The 20,580-nt window shown below is 40.7% G+C and overlaps 1 protein-coding gene across 2 annotated transcripts; it reads right to left on the bottom strand.

The window, feature by feature from the left end:
* Window positions 1–387: 387 nt before the first annotated feature.
* On the bottom strand, window positions 388–20,385 carry zgc:162698 (Transmembrane protein 87A-like). Of its 2 annotated transcripts, none has more exons than XM_067507357.1 (21): window positions 19,989–20,385; window positions 18,286–18,358; window positions 18,082–18,170; window positions 16,216–16,335; window positions 16,030–16,095; window positions 15,086–15,145; window positions 13,253–13,318; window positions 12,506–12,647; window positions 11,388–11,449; window positions 10,490–10,673; window positions 10,307–10,406; window positions 10,134–10,227; window positions 8,443–8,511; window positions 7,880–7,988; window positions 7,735–7,793; window positions 6,834–6,937; window positions 6,676–6,749; window positions 6,230–6,291; window positions 5,758–5,810; window positions 5,610–5,640; window positions 388–3,072 (listed from the first exon to the last, which is right to left on the bottom strand). In XM_067507357.1, the coding sequence occupies exons 1-21, from the start codon at window positions 20,124–20,126 to the stop codon at window positions 3,031–3,033; spliced, it is 1,797 nt and encodes a 598-aa protein (XP_067363458.1). In that variant the 5' UTR covers window positions 20,127–20,385; the 3' UTR covers window positions 388–3,030. The 2 variants fall into 2 exon arrangements, with proteins under 2 accessions (XP_067363458.1, XP_067363457.1); XM_067507356.1 differs by lacking the exon at window positions 8,443–8,511 and adding an exon at window positions 9,977–10,054 and having other exon boundaries at window positions 19,989–20,384.
* Window positions 20,386–20,580: the final 195 nt, after the last annotated feature.

The raw sequence follows: 20,580 nt of genomic DNA, 5'->3' as shown, positions 1-20,580 counted from the left end.
TGAAAAATGAAAAAATACAAAACAGTAATAAAACACTCTACAGAATCTCTGAATTCACTAAATGCTGTAGCCCTGCTCTCTTGGATGAGAAATAAAAACTTTACAATGAGAGACGAAGAGGAAAAGCAGCTCAGAAACTGAAGCAGCTGCTTTGCATGTTTATGTGCCGGTTTTAATAAAACACACTGCAACAAGTTTGGTGAGAATCTGTCTACAGTAGAGCACAAGTACCAAAGGACGCGCACACACACGCACACGCACACGCACACGCACACACACACACACACACACACACACACCTTATCCCCATTCACCCCCTAAACCAGCTGCTTCTTAGTCTGCATCTACTAAAAATTCTCAATAAAAAAAAAAAAACCGGAACCATAAATCTAAAAATTTGTGTCCAAGTTTTTATTATTAACTTTTGATTTATTTACAAAGCACAGTATTTCACATGATCAGGGACAACAACAAAGAGATGCTGCTGTGCAACTTGACAAAAACCCACAAACTGAAGCATTTCTCCCTCATACAGAACTTTTTTAACAAAATACAGAATTCCACACACAGTCTGTTCAATAGTTTTACAGCTTAAACAAGCAGCAGAAGGCTTTTAAAGAATGAATTCAGTCTTTTGGGACAGTAACACAACAATGCAGAACAAATTTTAATTTCATCTGGTTTTAATGGCTTTTAACACATTTCTGTGCCTTCACACTGTGGCAGATTAGGGTGTATTTAAAACCAACTCTAAGCTCGAAACTAAACCAGATTTAACATGAAACAATACAAGCTGCCCTCTTATCTGAGCTCAGTTTGCTTTTCCGATTCTGCTGTAGGTCGCTATGACTACAGCCGTATTAAGGAGAAAAAAAAATAAAAACACAGCTTCAATATTAAGAATCTCAGATTAGGATCAGGTGAAAAAACCCACCACTGTATTTTGTTCCTGATAATAGGGAGCAGATGATGTGAGCAGACAGCTGAGAGTCAGAGTGGACTTTTCCCTGTGGCTGAACTCAATGATGTGTGGAGCATTCAGCCAATACACACAACATACTGTCTCACACACACACAGTACACAGAGTAATGTGTGTGTAAGTGGCCGTTTTTGTCCAACACTGCCCACACGTACCTGGATGACAGGAAATTAACTCGTCTCTACACTAACATGTGCTGATTAGCTCTAAACTTAAAATACAGCTGAGGCTCATAGGTTCTAATGAGAAGTGTGAGTTTAAGTTTAAATAAGACATTTTTCATATATATTTTTTAATTACAATTTGTATTGTGAAAACACACACACCCAAGAAAAAAAAAGTCTGGAAGCAGTGTTTTCTGTCATCATACAAATCTGTGGGCTATGCTTTAAAAAAGGTAGAAGAGAAGTGAGATCACTCAGCTGGTGCAAACGTGCAGATTTACAGAAACCTGGTTACTTAAATTCACATAAGCCGTCAGTTTTCTGACAGGACGCCTCCCCGCTGAGCACCACACATGATCTTAATAATGATGGGATCATGACAGGACTCATCGTCTGCAGAACATGAATGTGTATTTAGTGTAAATGTATCCAGTTATTAAAATACTTGAGACCGGACTGATGTTTCCCAGAACCTTTCAGCTACTGCATGAAAGGCTGGAAAGAAAGAAAGGCAAAAGGCAAAAGTGAAAAAGAAAAGAAAAACGGTGCCAAACTCCTTCATTCTCCATCCTGAAGAGTCAGAGTTCTCACTCCCTCTGTCATCAGTTCAACAGGCTCAATCAGCAGGAAGTTACTCGACAGCCTGACGGGTTTTAACTTGGTGTCAGGGCACTTAAAGAACTGCTACTTGGCCCTTTGTGACTCATTTTTATAGATACGAAGTGGATTTTAAACATTTGTGACATTTTACTCACCAAAAGCTGTCTTTCATTAAATATGCTTCATCCACCTGCTCCCAAATCATCAGTACCACAAGTTCTCTTCAGTCTTTCTTTGAATAATGGCTACAGCCAAAACAGCCTAACATTCTAATTTAACCCTCCACAAACTTCCATGTTTTCACACTGATCCTGTGTTTTTTTACTGTTTTGGAAATGGCTGTGAGACGGCTGCAGTTTTGGCACCAACCTCCGAGACGGCAGCAGCCATTTTGGTTCTTCCAAGTCCAACTGCTGGCATGGTAGCACTCTTTCAACATACGAGAGCAGGAATAAGTAGTTAAATAAGCTGGAAGACTTAACGCTGGACAGGGGGGTTTACACTTTAAGTTCAATCTCCAAACTGCTTTTTCTGATGCCTGGAATTTCAGGTGGAGCTGTAGCTGCACCATCACCCAAACCATGTGAAAGCTAATTGCTTTTTATGTGTTACCAGCCTTTTAAAAGTGCTTTTCATGCTTTCAGTGGTACCTGCAACGTCCTTAGCAGGGACAAAACTTCGAGGGCACCGCTGTGTCTGAAGGCACAACATCAACAAGAGGGAGCTGATGAATAAGAAGTGACATGATGGGAAAGTCCCTGCAGTGTCTGCAGTCAGCCAGTGCTGAGACAAAAGCAGAGGAGGACTTTGAAACTTTCACTGTCCGTAATAATGAAGTAGGTTTTAGAAGTTAAGAGTGGACAACGATTCACATCCATACGCGTTTTCTTTCTCTTCTTGGTCAACAGGTAGAAAATAAAGTTGAAACTCAACAGCAGTGACTGTGGTGAAGGAGGGGGGACAGTCATAACATGTAAACAATGAAAAGACAGAAGCCAGAGAACCTCATCAACATCAAACATGTAGAAATATACTGTGGGCACTTTGTATATGTAGGACAGAGATATAAATACAAACAGGCAACGCAAAGACAAAGTAAAAAAAGACCTGTGTGCCGCTTTGACCCATTTCCCCCCCAGTGTATGTACAATCAAGGCTTACAAAGCTCATAAAGTCAGGGATTACATCACACACCGACATCCCCTCTTTCCTCAGGTCAACTTTCCTTCACTCCACTCCTCTTCCTCCCTGTTCCCTCCATTCGTCTGTCCATTTGTCCTCCAGCTTCACTCCATCTTGGACATCTCAAACTTAGTGGTCATGGCTTCCTGTAACAGAAAACACGCCATCACACTGATTAACTCTGCGAGATCTGTCGTTGCTTCTCTCCACTGACCTCTGTCGGCTTTGTCCAAATTCAGAACAAAAGCACCAAAAGTATGTGGACACGTGTTTGGCACCAAATGACAGAAATCCCATAAATCTCCTACTTTTAATTCCTGCTATGAGACTGAACTTACTGACGGTCATCGTGTGGTCGGTACCCGTGACGCGAACAGCACCTGTAAACAGGGTTTATCACCTTTTATTGTTGTCCAACAGTGACTCATGGTCAATTCCGTTTTATTCTGCGGATCAAAGCACAAACAACCCCCTAAAATCTACAGTATTTGAAATTACTACAGCTGTCAAGTCAGCGCTACGTAGCGATCAGAGGCCTCTTCCAGGGGCTGCTGCAGAGAAGCATCCGGAAAAATCTAAAAGCCTAAACTGGCTCTTAATTACTGTAGTCAGAACAGACTTATTTACAGTCAGGGTCTCTGCACAATGTGAGCTGACTGTGGCACTAAACCATCACTGCTTAGTGTTCATACCAACTATGTCACCGAGCCAGAAAACGTTTACCGTTACCACTAAAACTCCACGGTTCTAAGGAAAAAGACAATGGATGTATTGAATGTAGAGTCACGCTCATTTCTGCTCCTCGCCATGATCTCTGACTCAAGTCCTGAATCCTCTCCCCATCTCGTCTCCTGCCCCCTAAACAAAGACGCTGACATTGTTAAGACGGTTCCTCCTGCGGCGGACACGAACGAAAACCACGAAGAGATGATTGACAGATGACATGGACAAACTCATTTCGCCAGTTGTCAGTTTTAGTTTCAATGCTAGTTTAGTATTTCAGGCAAATTGTTGGAGAAATGTGATGGTGATGGATGGAACATTCTGTGACGCCGTATGTCCTCCATGTCTTATAGGAGGACATATAGGACATAGTCAGTTTTATTTGGACAAATGGCGTATGTGTGAGCACTGGGGAGGTGGCAGCGTAACAAAGTCTCTCACTAATCGTGATGAATTGTATCATTTTCATGTTGGGGACAATGAGCAGTTTTGGTTGGTTTCTCCTTAATGCACCTTTAGCAACAAGAGCACGTTACAGAATCCGCTATAGGGACCTAAAGAAAATCCTTCCGACTCAGATTTATTTTCTAACACAGGAGATTCAGAACGTATGTCGCACGTATTAGACCAAAACCCGGCTCCCGTTTCCCTTCTCTCCTCACAACACACAGACTGTAGAGGGCATTTCAGTGTGTAATACCTGTCACAGCTTACATAAGAAATTCCCTTCTCATAAGAGGCACTTTGTTGATTGTTGAACGACTTAAAAGGTTCAGGACAGAGATCAAAGAGGAAATGTTTTAGGAAAACCGTGTAAAAAGATAAAGATTTGACAGATTCATATCTAACATCACATAAATCATAAACCACATTAACATGGTTATTGTGGTTAACCCCCCAGACACACACCCACATCACACTGTTCTCCTTGCCATGACAACAGAGGAGAGGATAAACAACAGTAAGGTGTGACGTAACCGTGGTAACAGATGTGCTCTAATGATTGTGTGCCACCACCTGCTGCTCTGAATGGGAACTGCCCATGTGAGAAACTGTGTGTGTGTGTGTGTGTGTGTGTGTGTGTCTTGCAGATGTGTGTAAGACTTGTGTGGATTTTGTGAAAATCTGTTTTTTAAAAATGAATAATTACGTGTTCTACTTAAAGTTTTCTACTACAAGTATCCTTGTGGTTTTCTGGTAACTCAGAGGTGATAAGTAACTAAGTACATTTATTCAAACACTGTACTTGGGTACAATTTTGCTGTATTTGTACTTTTACTTTTACCTCGCTATACTTCAGAGGGACAGGCTGTAGTTTTTCCTCCAGTTCATGTATCTGATACTTTGGTAACTTTGCAGAATCTGATGAACTAATAAACAAATATATTATGGATGATGCAGCTGTTATTACATAAAGTGTTAAAATCAGCTGCAGCTTTATCTGCTACTGTTTGTTTCACACCAAGTTGGTTTTAACGTTATTTTCTATGAATTACAATATATTATCTTTGTCAAACAGCAAGTTCCAATTTGACTTGTACATTCATGTTATGAGCATCAAATTCCACTGCATTTAAAATACACTGGTTCTTCAACTAGAAACATGTAAAGGTGTGGAAGTTCTCGTGGTGGAGGATTTCTTTAGGCACTTACTTGCACTTTTACTCGAGTATTGTGTACTTGTCCCATCTCCGCTTAGGGACATAAACACCATGTTTTTTACATTGCTGCACATGTTTGCTTTGAATTTCTGTATTTGCACAAAGCCGTCAGAAGCTGAAAACACTGACTCCATCCTCACCAGCACACTTCCCCAGACCACATTTCACTGTTTCACTGTTGTTTCACGCATTGACTCCAATTTCCTAAAATTACCTAATTATAAACTAAACGTAGGAGATTTGCACCAATGCATTTACAGCACAGCTTAGTGTTTATGTGCTAAAAGCAGACGACTCACCTCATCAGAGTCCAGTAGAGGGGGCAGGGCACTGTGAGGGGGGAGGCAGAGACTTTTAGAAGTAAACTGGAATCATTTTAATTTCAAATAATCTCTGACATGTAAAAATCTGTGCCAGTGTACTGATTTCATGCTGCAGGAAACTTACACATCTGCCATAGACGAGGGGATGTTCTCTTCTACCCATTTCAGATCCTCATCCTAGAAACACCACAAAAAGGGCTGTTTACAAAGTTCAATTCATCAGACAACTACAGCTAAGACACTTGGATGAGATTTGCATACCTTGATTATGAAAAGGCAAAAGTCTCATTTTATACACTGCTTGACCATCATACACACACACACACACACACACACACACACACACTGAGTTATTTTTGTTTTAAAATAAGGGGGAGCAAACTTGGAAATGGAAACAACGAATATGACTGCAAAATATGTGCAACAATAAATAATGCATGTAATAACTACATCTGTATTGCGAGAAAAAAGTTGTGAAATCCTTTGGGAAAATAATGGAATAAATTTAAAGTGAAGAAAAACATAGCTGTAAAGAAGGTACGTTTTTAGTTCTCTCAAAATGGCTGCTTGTGAGCAGTGGACAGGTGTTCACCCACCACTTTGTTGGACTTGGCCACTCCATTGGTCTCATTTTTCATGCCTCTCATCTTCATCCCCTCTGCAGACATGACCAAAGAAACAGAGATGTGGTGAACTCACATTTTCTTAAGGCTCAAAATTCAAAAACACAAATTCCATTGTGTTTTCACATGATGCTTTATTAGTCTGTTGACAGTAAACGACTTTTAATGTATTGGAGCTTGATTTTCTAATTGTCATTTTCCAGGTAAATACAAATCCAAAGAAAGAAGTAAATGAGTTCGAGGAAAATCTATTGCAATTTCATTGATGTGACAGTTTAGCACCTGTCTGAGAGGCACCTGATGCAGGTTAGACATGCAGTGTCCCAAAATAACCGATGAACTGAATACTAGTGTGGAAGAAAAGTCAGAAGACAGAAGAGAGAAGAGGAGGGAGTACGAGAGGTGTGTAGGTTCCTGACCGAAAGCCTCGTTCATCATGGGCTCCTTCTCCTCTTCCTCACTCTCTTCATCCACCAGTGGAGTGAACGCATACCTGTCGCAGAGACATATGTAAACTGGCTCCACAACAGAAAAACTGCCAAAATAAGAGCAACACCCCCGATGCATGTCTCCCTACCTCTGGTTATTGGCCGACGGTCGCCATAGGAACATGATGACCAATAGGATGATAGAAAACAAGAAGCGCCAGAATGCGTCATCTATCCACATCTCCCTCCAGTCCTGCAGATAACCCCCCCCACAAACAGACATTTTTACCAAAGCACAAGCATTAAAAATGTTTGAAAGGTTTGTTTAAAGAAAAGTGGCTGATGATAAAATTGACTTTCTTCCTTTATCTGGCACAGCATTAAAACCTTTAGACAGGATTTTCACCAAGGAATTAAATGGCAGAATGAAATGGGACATAACTTCTTTTAGTACTATGCAAGTATTACAGGTAGGTCAACATTTATTTGGACAGCGACAAGGTTTTAATCAAGTTCTGGCTCTGTTCATCACCACACCGGCTTTGAGAAAAATAAATAATCAAGATGTGGTTCAAGTGAGATTTCATTTAAGGGTTTGGTAAAAAAAAAAATAACTACTGGATGGACTGTGTAGGAGTCACAGCCATTTAGTCTCTTGTGTGGCACAAAAGTATTTGGACAAACTAATAAAATTCCTTCTTGGTTGCACATATTTTTAATATAACGTCTGAAAACCACCCGACGCTTGATGTCTTGACTTCCTGTTTGTTTTTAAGACTTCCAGCAACAGTGACAGTCTAAACTTTAGGAAATACTGAGCATTTCAAATTGGTTCCAAATCCATTCTGATGGAGTGCGAGGCCTAAGCCACTGTCCAAACAGAAAAGGGAACTAACTTTATATCCAAACTTGACTAAAAGTGACTAATAATTGCATTTTTGAAAAAGTAGGGAAAAACTTTAATCAAGAATCTCTGGCACTGAATTTATTCTTTTCTACTGTTCCTTTTGTGGGTGCCATTGTTTCAGAAACTCTATTTAAAGTACTTACAGACTGACATGTGGACAACCTGAAAGTCTTGGTTGTCCAGACGATGAAGATGACTGATGCTGGGAAACATAAACACACAGCTTTAGAGATGTTGGGAAGGTTCTCAGGAAATTTTACACACAAACACAGAGAGGATGTTTCTGACCTATGACAGCGAAGATGAGTGTGTTGGTGAAGTGTCTGTAGAGAGAGAGCTTCACCACGTTCCTCCTCAACCTCAGCAGCTTCATGGTCTGAGCCAAACTCACGAAGATGTGACAACAGTCAAGGAAGATCAAAGACAATAAATACACAGTAGCAGCTGGAGAAACTCGTCAGGATTTTGGTTTTACAGTAGCTCGCAGCTTCTCATCAGCACAGAGCGAAGTCAAAACTAAGCTGTTTACATTTTGTGTTCCCACCACAGAAGAGGTGGGTTTAAGACCCACTGTTTATAAAAGCTCTTGGTTGCAGGAATTATCATTCATAATTCATAATCATATCATCATAATTATTATTGCAGGTGGGAATCGCAAGTTTTATCTTTAGAAACAACATGTTAACTGATTTGAAATTGATCGCATTAACATTTAGCGAACATGGTTTCTGCAGAACCATGGTAGTATTCATAAAGACCAAAGCAGAAAATTCAGAGAAAATTAAAAAGAGCTAGAAGGCGATAAACAGATTTTCAGGAGGACGACAGGGGGAAGGTGCAGAAGTGGATATCCACCAGCAGAGGGTTGAGTCGAGCACAGCGAGAGGAATAGCAGCCAGGAGAACTACATCATCTTCAGCCTACAAGGAAGGAAGAAGAGGAACGGGATGTGATAGACAGGAAGTGGGGTGAACAAGGGAGAGTATGGAGGAGGAGAAGTCAGGGAGAAGGAAAGAGAGCAGATGTTCGACCAAAGGACGAGGGAATATAAGGGGATGAGAGACAGGAGAATGAAAAGGCAGCAGACAGTGAGACATCCTCTACTTAAATAACAGCTACATGTTTTTAACCAGGTGGGAGAGATTTACCTCCTTAATGCATCGTTTGAAACTAGTCAGCAATCACAAAAGAAACACACTGGATCCATTTTATAACTGACTCTGTTTTCTCTAATTTGGGTAAAAGGACTCTGCTAGGAAACAGGGGAGAGGACAAATATGCACACAACATGCAGAAAGGAACCTCAATTTATCTCACTCTGGTGACACCAACAGTGGCTGCTGGTTTTGTCAGAAACCTCGACACAGCTGTGTGATCAAATGTCTTTCTTCACCAAGTATTTGCACATGTAAACTACTAAATGTCAAATATGTGTAGCATAGCAGGAGAGAAAAGTCTGCTACAAAACGCACGGCAGTAGCTCAGGAAACAAACTTTCTCTGTATTTAAATTACCATCACACCCATTCTGTCACATCAACTACAGCTGCTGGAGTATTTTCAACTGGTCTGACTTTTACAGGACTGTTCGCTCATATTTGCTGGAAAAAGTGGTTGAGCAAACTGTTTTTATACATCTATGGGGACGATGCATCGACGTAAACATGCGTAAAAACATACGATGTACGTAAAATACGCTATTTGTGTAAAAACAACCAAAACCGTGATCATACGTAAAATCTGTTGTTACGTAAATCAACATATTCACGTGATAACGTTGTATATACGTCGATGCGTCCTAATAAGTAGGAAGTAATATGTGTAGTGAGTCCACTGCTGAGTACGGAACGATGTGAAGCAGAGACCAAACAACACGGAGCTCGTTTTGCTGTTGAATTACTAAATGTAGACTGAACCGAATTCTTTTAACTTGATCGGAGCCAGTCTGTAAAACCCAGATCACCAGTTCAGACTGGACTAGTTTTTGTTTGACTTTTTATAGATATTAGTTTGTTTGAAGAGAAAATGATTTAATAAAACATTAAAAAAAACATTTTTAGTAAATTATTTGTTATACTAATTGAAAAATAAAAAGAGCTTAATGGGAAAATAATCTGTAGATTCATCAATTCATTGAAAAAATAATTGTTACAGGTTTGTAGGTGAGATGTACGGGCATCCTGTCCACTTTACACCCTCAGCTGAACATATGTAGTTTACTCAAAGTGTCCCACAATGCAATGCTCCCCAAAATGAACGTCGCACGGCTCAACCAGCTATTAGTGATGACGCAACATGGCAACGCTTAGAGAATGAGTGAGTAGGGGGTGATATCACACAGAGGCTCTGTGTGTGTGTGTGTGTGTGTGTGTGTTAAAAAGGATATCCACCAGGCAATACATGACTCAATAAAGGCCAGACCTATATCACAAAAAAGTCTACTGAGGTTTTTGTCTCCTCGGCCCTGTAGAGAAAGAGAAGTGAGACACACAACCACAAAAACACACATAAAAAGCTACAACATATCTGTGTGTGACACTTACTGCATTTACTCGTAGGACTCCCTCCACGATGGAGAAGATCAGGTAGAGCAGGCCTACTCCAACTACTCTGTGGAGCAAGGCACCAAGTCTGGGCCTGGTGGGGAGACAATGTGAGCGTGAGACAGAAAAGCAAATGACATGAATGTTTAAACTATAAATCCCAGAGAGGTTACTTGACGATGCCATATCCCAGACTGGCGATGATCACCAACACCCTGGCCAGAGTCCTCTTCACTGCAGAGAGAACCTCTGCAAACACAACAGCCCCATGGACTGTAAGAGGACACGTTACAACTGGCCGTCCCAAACATCATTTCTGTCAGTCAGAGTCCAACAGAGAGCGTGTCTTCACCTACCAGACAGGCCGTCGTATCTGATGCTCTGGAACTCAGCGTAGTACACTGCTTTCTCCAACATGCCCAGGAAGATGACTCCGCCAATCCAGAACTGGATCCTGAGCAGATCCCTCCAGTAGCACGCAGACAGAAGCAACCACAACACGGCCAGCAGCACATAAACAATGCACATCACCATGTAGAACTGGAGGCAGAAACAAAGAGAGCGACTTAATGGGAGGTGGAATAATGTCTAAGGGAAGATACTTTGTCAAATGTTACACATTCTTGAATTTTGAATCCAAAATGATTTAAAACTTTAAGGGATTCAGGCATCAGCATGAACATTCCATCTGTTCTCTTGGTGTTAGTGTTTTCTCTCCCTTTTTTCTTTTCGTTTACTCCTGTTTGAGTATTCTCCCAGCAGTTTTTAAAAATTTCCCACTAGGAACTAATGCGTTTCGATCTGAGAGGCACAGACAGGGAAGAAGGTTGGAATGGCTTCTATGGCAATGTAGCTAATCTGAATCTGGTTCTAAATCCCTTACTGAACACATTCCTGTTCAAATCGCTTAGTGAATATGTTACTAGTTAACAGAAAGTCTACCGTTTTTATTTAATGCAGTGCAGTGAACTACTACAGGTCACAGAAACCACCAGAGTGACACCGTCAACAGGCCAAGGCCGAGCACTCGTCACCTTCATATTGTCAACAGTAACAAACATGGATGAATATTTAAACTAAGGACTTTGTTTTCGAATATTACTTTTTGCAGCAGTTTAACTGCATTTTACTTTGATCCTAAACGCATTTCAGATTTTTACCATCTCTAGTACGCACCAGAAAAGTGTAAACTATTGAAACTGGGCACTAATAAAAAGCAAACTGAGAATGTGATTTTGGTTGCTGTAGTCTTACCACCATCAGAGGCCATTCAGAGGCTGAGATGTAGTCATGAGGACCCTTCATGCTGATCTGCACTGCAAACACAAAAAGACTGTATTAGCTCAAATGAAGCCTGGGCCACTAGAACTAATTCAATTTATCAGAATTACTGATATCAAAATCATCAAATTAGAGGCATCCTTGCATCCTTCTGATGAGCTGCACCAGCTGCTGTATTTAAATCCATTTAGTCTATTTGCTCTGGAAATGACAGTTTCCACAATGGTCCACTGTGTTTCCATTAAACTGATGTGCCGTGAGCAAGGGAACCAAGAAAGCAACACAAAGAGCTCAAAAAGAACCAGCAGGATTAACGTTCCTGCCCACACTCGAAGTAATCTGTGAAGAACCTGAACATGAAGACGCTGGATACTAACTTGGTTCCAGCCTAAGTGACTCGAGATATTCAGTTCCTGATCCGAAGTCCAATTCTGTCTAAAACTATGGACTTTTGGATACAAAAATTCTACTTTCTGTCTTAACACTAAACAATGTGCAAGAAAACAAAAGGATGATTGTATGATGGGTGTTGCAGACAGAGTTCAGAGCCATTGTGAAAGCTGATGACTGACTCTCTCCATTTGTTTGTCTTTGAAATCTGCTTGCTAAGCTTTAATTTTATCTATACATTGTTGACTGGTTTTAGTGTCTGTGTGTGTGCATTCTGTTTGATATGTAAATATGTGCTGCCACCTTAGGCAAAAAATATATATAAATACATAAACAAATATAAAAAGTCGGTCACCTCTGTTGGATCTATCCATTAGCTAAAGACCTTCTGCAGCTAAAGGATAATTGCAGTCATTTTCTAAATCTGGTGGTTGTGTCTAATTGTTTTTGGGCAATAACTCAGGTCTATGGCAGCAACAAATGACAACTAACCAAACGCGAGTGTGGAAGATTCAGGATTTGGTCACTGGGCTAACAGTAGGTTACACTTACACAAGAAGTGATTAAAAAGGAGGAAATATCACAGCAAGTAAAACATGTTTCAATGATCCAATTCCCAGAAGAAGAAGCTACAAAGCTGAGAATGTCAGAGAAAACCGGTCTGACATGTGATTTAACACAAAAAGTGTGTGTGTACTGACGCTGCAGACTCCAGGATGCAGAGGCGCTGGTGGAGTCGGGCGCTTGGCTTTTGTTTTTGACCTCTCTGATGTTCAGGATGAACATGTAGGGTCCGTCTTCCCAGCTCTCCGCCACAGCATCAAAGTGAGAATGAGAAGTCACCTGAGCAACAGGACAGAGCAGTTTTCACATCAACACAAAATCCAAATTCGTGCAGCATCAAACATCTGATGACACCAGACTGTGTCTCTGCTGTTGTGTTTCAATGCAACTGATGACTTTGACATTATATAATATGTTCCCAATGTTTTCTGATGTTTTTGGACTTTTGGTTTTGTTTTAATATTTTTCACTGTGCACACTGACACTCGGGTGGCTGTTTGTTTTATCATGTATGATGCTGTTGTTTGACACCTTTACTTTGTGAAGCCTATTTTTCACATGAGTTTTGAAAGGTGCTGCAGAGAGAAATCTTGAATTATTTTGTGTGAATACTGCACATTTCTTTTTCCTTTTTAAAAAAAAAAAAAAAAAAAAATCAGGTTCACAGGAGCCAGAGAACAAGCCCAGTAAATGGATGGAATAACAGCTGATAATCTGATGAGGAAGTGCCACAGTTGCAGTAGCTTTAGTTATTTAAGAGCTGATGATTGAACCTTAACGGTTCCGTGAGACCAGAACTAAACATCCTGGGATTCAAACAACACTGCAACCCTGGATCACAAGCCGTGTTACTTTGGCTTATCCAAATTAACAGGGAGGTTCACCTTTTTAGAAGAGGCTGCATCTTTTCCCAATTCTGCTGAAGCATGTTCCTTCTCTACTGTAGCCACCTGAGAATGAGAAAGATCAGTCCAGTGAGGCAAACATTTATTAGTTACAAATATAAATTAGCTAAACATTAGCCAACCGATAGGCTTCTTAAATAAAGGTGAGATAAAGTTGATACATACAGTGCATCCTGAAGGTATTGACCGCACTAAGCTTTTTCCACATTGTTATGTTACAGCTTTATTCCAAAATGCATTAAATTAAGCATTTTCCTCAAAATTCTACAAACAATACCTCATAATGACAATGTGAAAGAAGTTTGTTTGAAATCTTTGCAAATTTATTAAAAATAAAATCACATGTACATAAGTATTCACAGCCTTTGCTTGATGCTTTGTTGAAGCACCTTTAGCACCAATTACAGCCTCAAGTCTTTGTGAGTATGATGCTACAATCACACACCTATGTTTGGGCAGTTTCTTCCATTCTTCTTTGCTGTACCTCTCAAGCTCCATCAGGTGGGATGAGGAGCATCCATGCACAGCTATTTTCAGATCTCTGCAGAGATGTTGAATCGGGTTCAAGTCTGGGCTCTGGCTCAAGGACATTCCCAGAGTTGTCCTCTATACACTCCTTTGTCATTTTGGCTGTGTGCTTAGGCTCGTTGTCCTGTTGAAAGATAATCTGTCAACCTAGTCTGAGGTCCAGATGCTCTAGAACAGGTTTTCATCAAGGACGTCTCCTAGTCTCCTAGTTGCTGCTGCTGAAAAACCTCCCCACATCATGATGCTGCCACCACCAGGCTTCACTGTAGGGATGGTATTGACCAGGTGGTGAGTGGTGCCTGGTTTCCTCCAGACATGACACTCGGCATTCAGGCCAAAGACTTCAATCTTTGTTTCATCAGACCAGATAACTTTGTTTCTCTTGGTCTCAGAGTCCTTCAGGTGGGCTGTCATGTGCCTTTAACTGAGGAGTGGTTCCTATCTGTCCACTCTACCATACAGGCCTGATTGGTTGAGTGCTGCAGAGATGGTCGTTCTTCTGGAAGGTTCTCTTCTCTCCACAGAGAAACAGTGGAGCTCTTTCAGAGAGACCATCGGGTTCTTGGTCACCTCCCTGACTAAGGCCCTTCTCTCGATCGCTCAGTTTGCCGGCCCGCTTTAGGAAGAGTCCTGGTGGTTCCAAACCTTATCCATTTACAGATGATAGAGGCCACTGTGCTCATTGGAACCTTCAATGCTGCAGAAATGTTTCTGTACCCTTCCCCAGATCTGGGCCTCGATACAATCCTGTCTCAGAGATCTACAGACAATTCCTTGGACTTCATGTCTTGGTTTGTGCTCTGTAAACTGGGGGACCTTTATGTAGACAGGTGTTTGCTTTTCCAAATCAAGTCCATGTTCAACTGAATTTCCCACAGGTGGACTCCAATCAAGTTGTAGAAACATCAAAGACGACCAGTGGAAACTGGATGCACCAGAGCTCAATTTTGACTGTTATGACAAAGGCAGCGAATTCTTATGTGTGTGATTTTTTTCTTTTTTTCTTTTTAATAAATTGGCAAAGATTTCAAACAAACTTCTTTCACGTTGTCATTATGGGGTGTTGTATCTAGAACTTCTGAGGAAAATGCGATTACTTTCCGGATGGATTGTATTCAACTATATTAATCTAAAAATTTAAATGCATTATTACTGCATTTCCTGGCAAGTGTGGCAATATTCTGCACTTTTTCTTCTTATAAAAACAGATCTGTTTACTTCATGTAAAACCGACAAAAATCTATTCATTTCTTTTTTTCATGTGTATAACTTAGATGTGCAGACCTTAGGTCTTGGAGGCTCCACTTCTCGTATACTCCTGCCTGAAGTCTTCTCTGTGATTGGCTAAAAAAACAAAAACAAAAAAAGATTAGATATAAAACAGAGGTTTTTAGCATAGTTTGGGGTAAGACATTTATTCATAGTGATCAGTTAAAGGATTTTAAATTCCATGACCAAATGTTCTTCTGTTATAAAGTAGAGACAAAACATGAAAGATTTAGTGATATTGTACAAATACATGATCAGGTTTTTGTTTGATACTGAACTGCAGGACACACAGTGATTCTTCAATGGTGTATTACAGAGCTGAGCAGTATGATCGTCTGATAAACAAGAACGTTTGTAAAAGAGAGGGCCAAAACATTAGAACCACCTCTTCTTAAAACCCACTATGACCTCGAACATAAACAGTAGCATTATCACCTTTCTGACAGTTTCAAACTGAGAAATGATAACATTGTAAAAATAGAATTTATGGCAGAGCTGCTGTGTTTGACTACATTAAATTCTACAGGTGCTCATAATAAAGTGGCCAGTGAATGTAAATTAATCTGAACTGCATCAAGGAAATGGAATAAGGCTGTGTTCAGATAGATGTTGGAGTTATTTTAATGCATTAATGGGCACTGATGGACATGTGTTGCTTAAAGAACCAGAGAGAAAATGCAATATGATTCAGTAATTTAAGCTGAAGGAACAGATTTATGTCTATAAATCTTATTGGACAGTGAAACTCAGAACAACGGTTTCATCTTTAGTTACCAAGATTATGAGATTAACTGCAGATATACAAAGCTCTCAGAAAGGGTTGGGTTTTTTTATTTCACTGTGCCAAAGTGATGCAGGATCAAAGCTAAGGAAACTAAAGTGGTTCATACCATGACTGGCTTCTTTGTCTCGTGTAAGAGCAGTAGAGAGAAAGGACAAAGGCAGGAGAAGCCTCTCACCTGCTGCTGCTGCAGCTGCGGCGGCTCAGTCAGTCGTGTTATCATCTCAAACTTATCCAGACCAAACTGTAACATAAAATGGCCAGTTTAAAACACACTGTGTGTGTGTGTGTGTGTGTGTGTGTGTGTGTGTGTGTGTGTGTGTGTGTGTGTGTGTGTGTGTGTGGGGGCGCGCGCTCGTTTCACCATGTAGGGGTCGATGGACTGCTTGCATGTAAAGATGGGATACTCATGGAAAACATAGTATCCACTTCCTCCAACTTGTCGGACATCTGTAGACTTGAAGTAACTCTTTTTTTGTGACTCCTGGAGACAAACAAACATAAATCAGCAGACACACAATCACTGCAGGTACTAACGTACAGATTTGTGACAATCAATTTAACTCTCTGAGTGATCACTGATTTCACTTTTCTGAAGTTGATGTTACACATTCACTTTAACTATAGCTTGTTGTGCTGGAAAGTTCTGTGTTGTGATTCTCAACAACACATTTTCAACAAGAGAAGATTAAACATAAAGAGTTGTTGATGTTCTACAGGCGGAAAAGAGTTGCAGAGTTAGGACTCCACCACTCGACTGTCAGTTGCAGGCCATAAAGAAAGGACACACAGGGACAACCTGTCTTCAGTAGATGGGAAGATTTTAGCTCAAATGAGAAGCATTTGGCGACAACCAGCATAAGAACCTTTTTCTTATCTGGGAAACATGGCGGTGGACCTGCTTTGCTGCCTTTGGACCAAGACAACTTGCCATCATTGATGGAGTTCCGAATTTTGACTTGTATAAACAAGTTCTACAGAAAAATGTCAAAGTGAAATGAAGATCAACAGAAAGTGGATCATGTAGCATCACTCGCAGATTAATGATCTATAACAGGAAACAATCAAAACGCACAGTAAACGATCATAGACGTGCAGAAAAGGGAGAAGTTCAGCTGTACCCACTGTTGGAGAATAAATTACCACTCAGTTGTAAGTTTGTTGGGTCTAATCCAACAGTCCTGCAGTAAATCCTCCCTCGTGAAGGTGATAATGTTCAGTTTGTGTTCACACTCAGGAGTTGATTGAGTTTTAGAAGCTGTGTTTTAGACAACTAATCAATTTTTGTTGGATTAACCAACCCTTATATCAGATTCTGCTCTAGCTGCTTTAACCATTTGTCCTGCTCGATTCTTCACCTCCCAGCTCTGCAGATGTACGTACAGAAACAGGTTCAAGGTGGAAGTGGGTTATTTCTCTTAAAGCGAATCACAATGTCAGCATTTCACTGCTGCAGAGCCAAACACACCAAAGATTAAACCATAACTGTCAGTACAGTGGGATCTAGAAATCTGTGAAATATGAATTTTTAAAATGCCAACTTATATTTTAGCCGTTATAGTATTTAAAGTAAAGTAAACTACACCATTTACAATATATTACCATTACAGGAAGACTTAACGATGAAATAATCATAAGATTACTCGACAAAAAAATAATCGTTAGGTGCAGCCTGTAGAGGCGAACTTACTCAAACCTGACTCTCCAGCAAAAACTTCACTCACTGGATGATGAACATTGAACATTTATTGTACTTGCGTCTCAACTTGGCCGATGACGGATCAATTGTACGTACAAGTTTAAGAGGCACGTTCGCAAACAGCTTCATCAAACAAGTTTCTCAAACTATGGCTGATATCGGTAAGAATCCGTGGGCCTCCACAGCTACACACTGAACCATCTCCTCTAACTTGTTGTGGTTCACACCACCTTGCAGCCAGTTCCTCAGCTCCAGCTACCGTGTCACATCATCTCTTTGCATTGCATCGTTCCCTTCACCACTGCACAACAAACTTAAAAGGTAAACTACAAAGGCAAACAATCACAGCTATATGATGTCACTAATGACATCATCAGTACACAGAAACCCAACTCAATACATACTACATAAAACTAAACCTGAGGAAACCCTTGGTTGGCTCATTCACAGACCTACATTTTACTCTACATTCAATACCTCTGCACATGGAAGTTTCGGTGTGTGATTACAAGAGCAGAAAACAGAGCTTACATTGTGGTTGAAGACTTCACTGTAGCAGTGGGAGTTCCTCAGATACCAGGAAACAACCAGCTGGACAGGAGAAGAGGCGTTGCACGTTGCTGCCCACACACACACACACACACACACACACACACACACACACACACACGAACGTCAGGCTACCCCGTTAAACTCATTGCGAAAAATGTGAGAAGACTAAAAGACTCTACTTACATTTGAGATGGATAGAGCTGCCATTGAACAGTGTTTTAGCATAGTAGAATAAGTTCTGCACCTTCAGAGTATCCTAAAACACAAAAACATATGATCAGAATACTTTGCATCAGTGCTGAATAATATATCAAAACACTTTACCAGTAGATATCTATAATTCAACAATTCCTTTTAGCTTTAAATTCTCGTAGGATTTCGCTTAAGCACATTCAGACCAGAAATGGAGCTGACAGCAAAGTATTATCTGCAAACTGCAGTGTTGCTGAATATAGCTGATCTCAACCTTCCCTCACCCTGCTCCATTGTCAGAAATGCTCTGCACAGCCCTTCTGGTTTTAGTCATTATCAAATTGCAATAAATATGAAGCTGCAAAACTAACTGAGCACAAAGTTGGTATTTTCCAACTGGTTAAGAGGGTCAGGCCTAATAGAGAAACTTTAGTGTTCCAATAACTTCTCATTTTTCATTTGCTAATCTCAATTATCACTACATCACCATTGTCATCATCAGTACATCCATACCACCTTTACGATAATGAAGAGTGGCGAGCAGAGCATCACCCACTAATGCTCACCCTGAGCATGTGGTTTGTGACAAGCAATTTCCCTCATTAAATCTCCGTCCTGTTTGTCTATGTGTTTGACTTGCTGTTTTCACAGGGACACACCTGTGAAAACAAACAGGAGAAGCTTCCTGTTGCACTACAACACAGGAACATTCCACATTTACTGAAATGGCTGTGGGGGCGACTGTGACTCAGTTGGTAAGGCAGTCGTCCACGGACCACAGGGTCGGTGGTTCCGTCAGTGGTTCCTGGCTACCTGTTGAGGTGTCCGTGGGCAAGACACTGAACCCCAAGTTGCTCCCAATGGGTCAGGTGAGCACCTTGCATATAGCCACCTCCATCGGTATGCGAGTGTGTGTGTGGATGCGTGAATGGGATTAAACATTGCTTTGGACAAAGGTGCAATATTAAACCACAAAGACCATCTGTCCCCTGAATTAAGGAAATGTTTCCGTAGGCTACAGGTGCATTAGCTAAATCCTGACGTGAAGGGCAATAAAACCCTTAGCGGTCGTTTTGTATTATTTTTTAATTATTATTTTGTCAAAAACTGTTTTCAATTTGACCTTCTGTTTATCAGTGACAAAAAAAGCCAACTGAAATAAACCGGTTTCCTTTAACGCAATTAAAGTTTAAATGAATACTTTTGAACTTGCACCACATTTTTTACAATTTGTCTTTTTCACATTAAATTAAAACAAGGGTTCAAGGAATTCACGCTAACTCTACTTCCTTATTATATTTCAGAGAAGTGTCTACAAAGTTTAGTCAGTGTAACTCAGCAATATGACATTACAGGATATTGAGAAATGAGAAACTTAAACCCCCACTAACAACAGCTTTAGCATTTAGACTAAAAGAGATTCTTAAGATGACTTTAAAAAGACGACACAGCATGGTTAGCTAGCTAACGCTGTTGATTCTGACGCAGAGCAATGTGAAACCCAGCAGCAGCGTTTTAGACGGGTATCAGTGGTCCAGCGAGCACAAACCACATTAAAACAAGACTTAGCTCCCGTATCCTGTGCTTCTGTCCTCACTGCTATGTTTATATATATAAAAAAATCTGTATTTCTCTAAAAGACACTGACACAACCTCCACTGTGTCAGGTGGCTGCTACAGAAAAGGAAACTCACACTGTTGACGTTCAGGATCCATTTGCCCGGTTCCGATACGGCGCTGACGGGGCCGCTCAACCCAGTTAGCACCAGCAGGAGCAGCACCGAGGGCCAGAGTCCTGACCAGGTTCGAGCCGGACCCGAGGAGCTCGCCATTAAAGCCAAGAGGACACAAAAACCAGCAGCAGCAAAGCCACCGAGACAACTTACAACAAGCTGCAACACTTCCGGGTTCCTGCTGACGTTCCGGCATGGACGTGATGTTTTCAGTGGCCGTGGAAGGTTTGACGATGCATTATGAAGATGTACTTATTTAACAAAACAAGACCAACGGCTTTCGGTTTGTCCGTTCAGGGGTCGGAACGTGGCTCCATTAGCGGTATGATGTGAGAAAAAAAATCGGTGCCATGTAAGTAGAACATTGTCTAAATGTAGTTACGTAAAACGTACGATGTTGCAATTGTAATTATAGTGGAGAAAAATTATAAGTATTATAAAACTGAAATACTTAACTTCAAAACAGTATTTACGTAGAATAAATTCACGGGCAGTTTTTGTCCTGGTAAGAAGTATTTTTCCTGTTACTACTGCAAGTATATTGTTATCTTGT

This window comes from Channa argus, chromosome 6, assembly GCF_033026475.1.
Source record: "Channa argus isolate prfri chromosome 6, Channa argus male v1.0, whole genome shotgun sequence".
NCBI lineage: Eukaryota > Metazoa > Chordata > Actinopteri > Anabantiformes > Channidae > Channa > Channa argus.
This window is presented reverse-complemented; position numbering and strand designations above follow the sequence as displayed.

Bases quoted from the DNA above. Each gene is read 5' to 3' on its own strand.
- zgc:162698 (XM_067507356.1), bottom strand. From the start codon at position 20,126: ATGGCGAGCTCCTCGGGTCCGGCTCGAACCTGGTCAGGACTCTGGCCC. The intron at 18,359-19,988 runs GTGAGTTTCCTT...TTTGTGTTTTAG, and splicing joins GGATCCTGAACGTCAACAGT to GATACTCTGAAGGTGCAGAA. The intron at 10,228-10,306 runs GTAACCTCTCTG...TCTCCCCACCAG, and splicing joins CTGGGATATGGCATCGTCAA to GCCCAGACTTGGTGCCTTGC.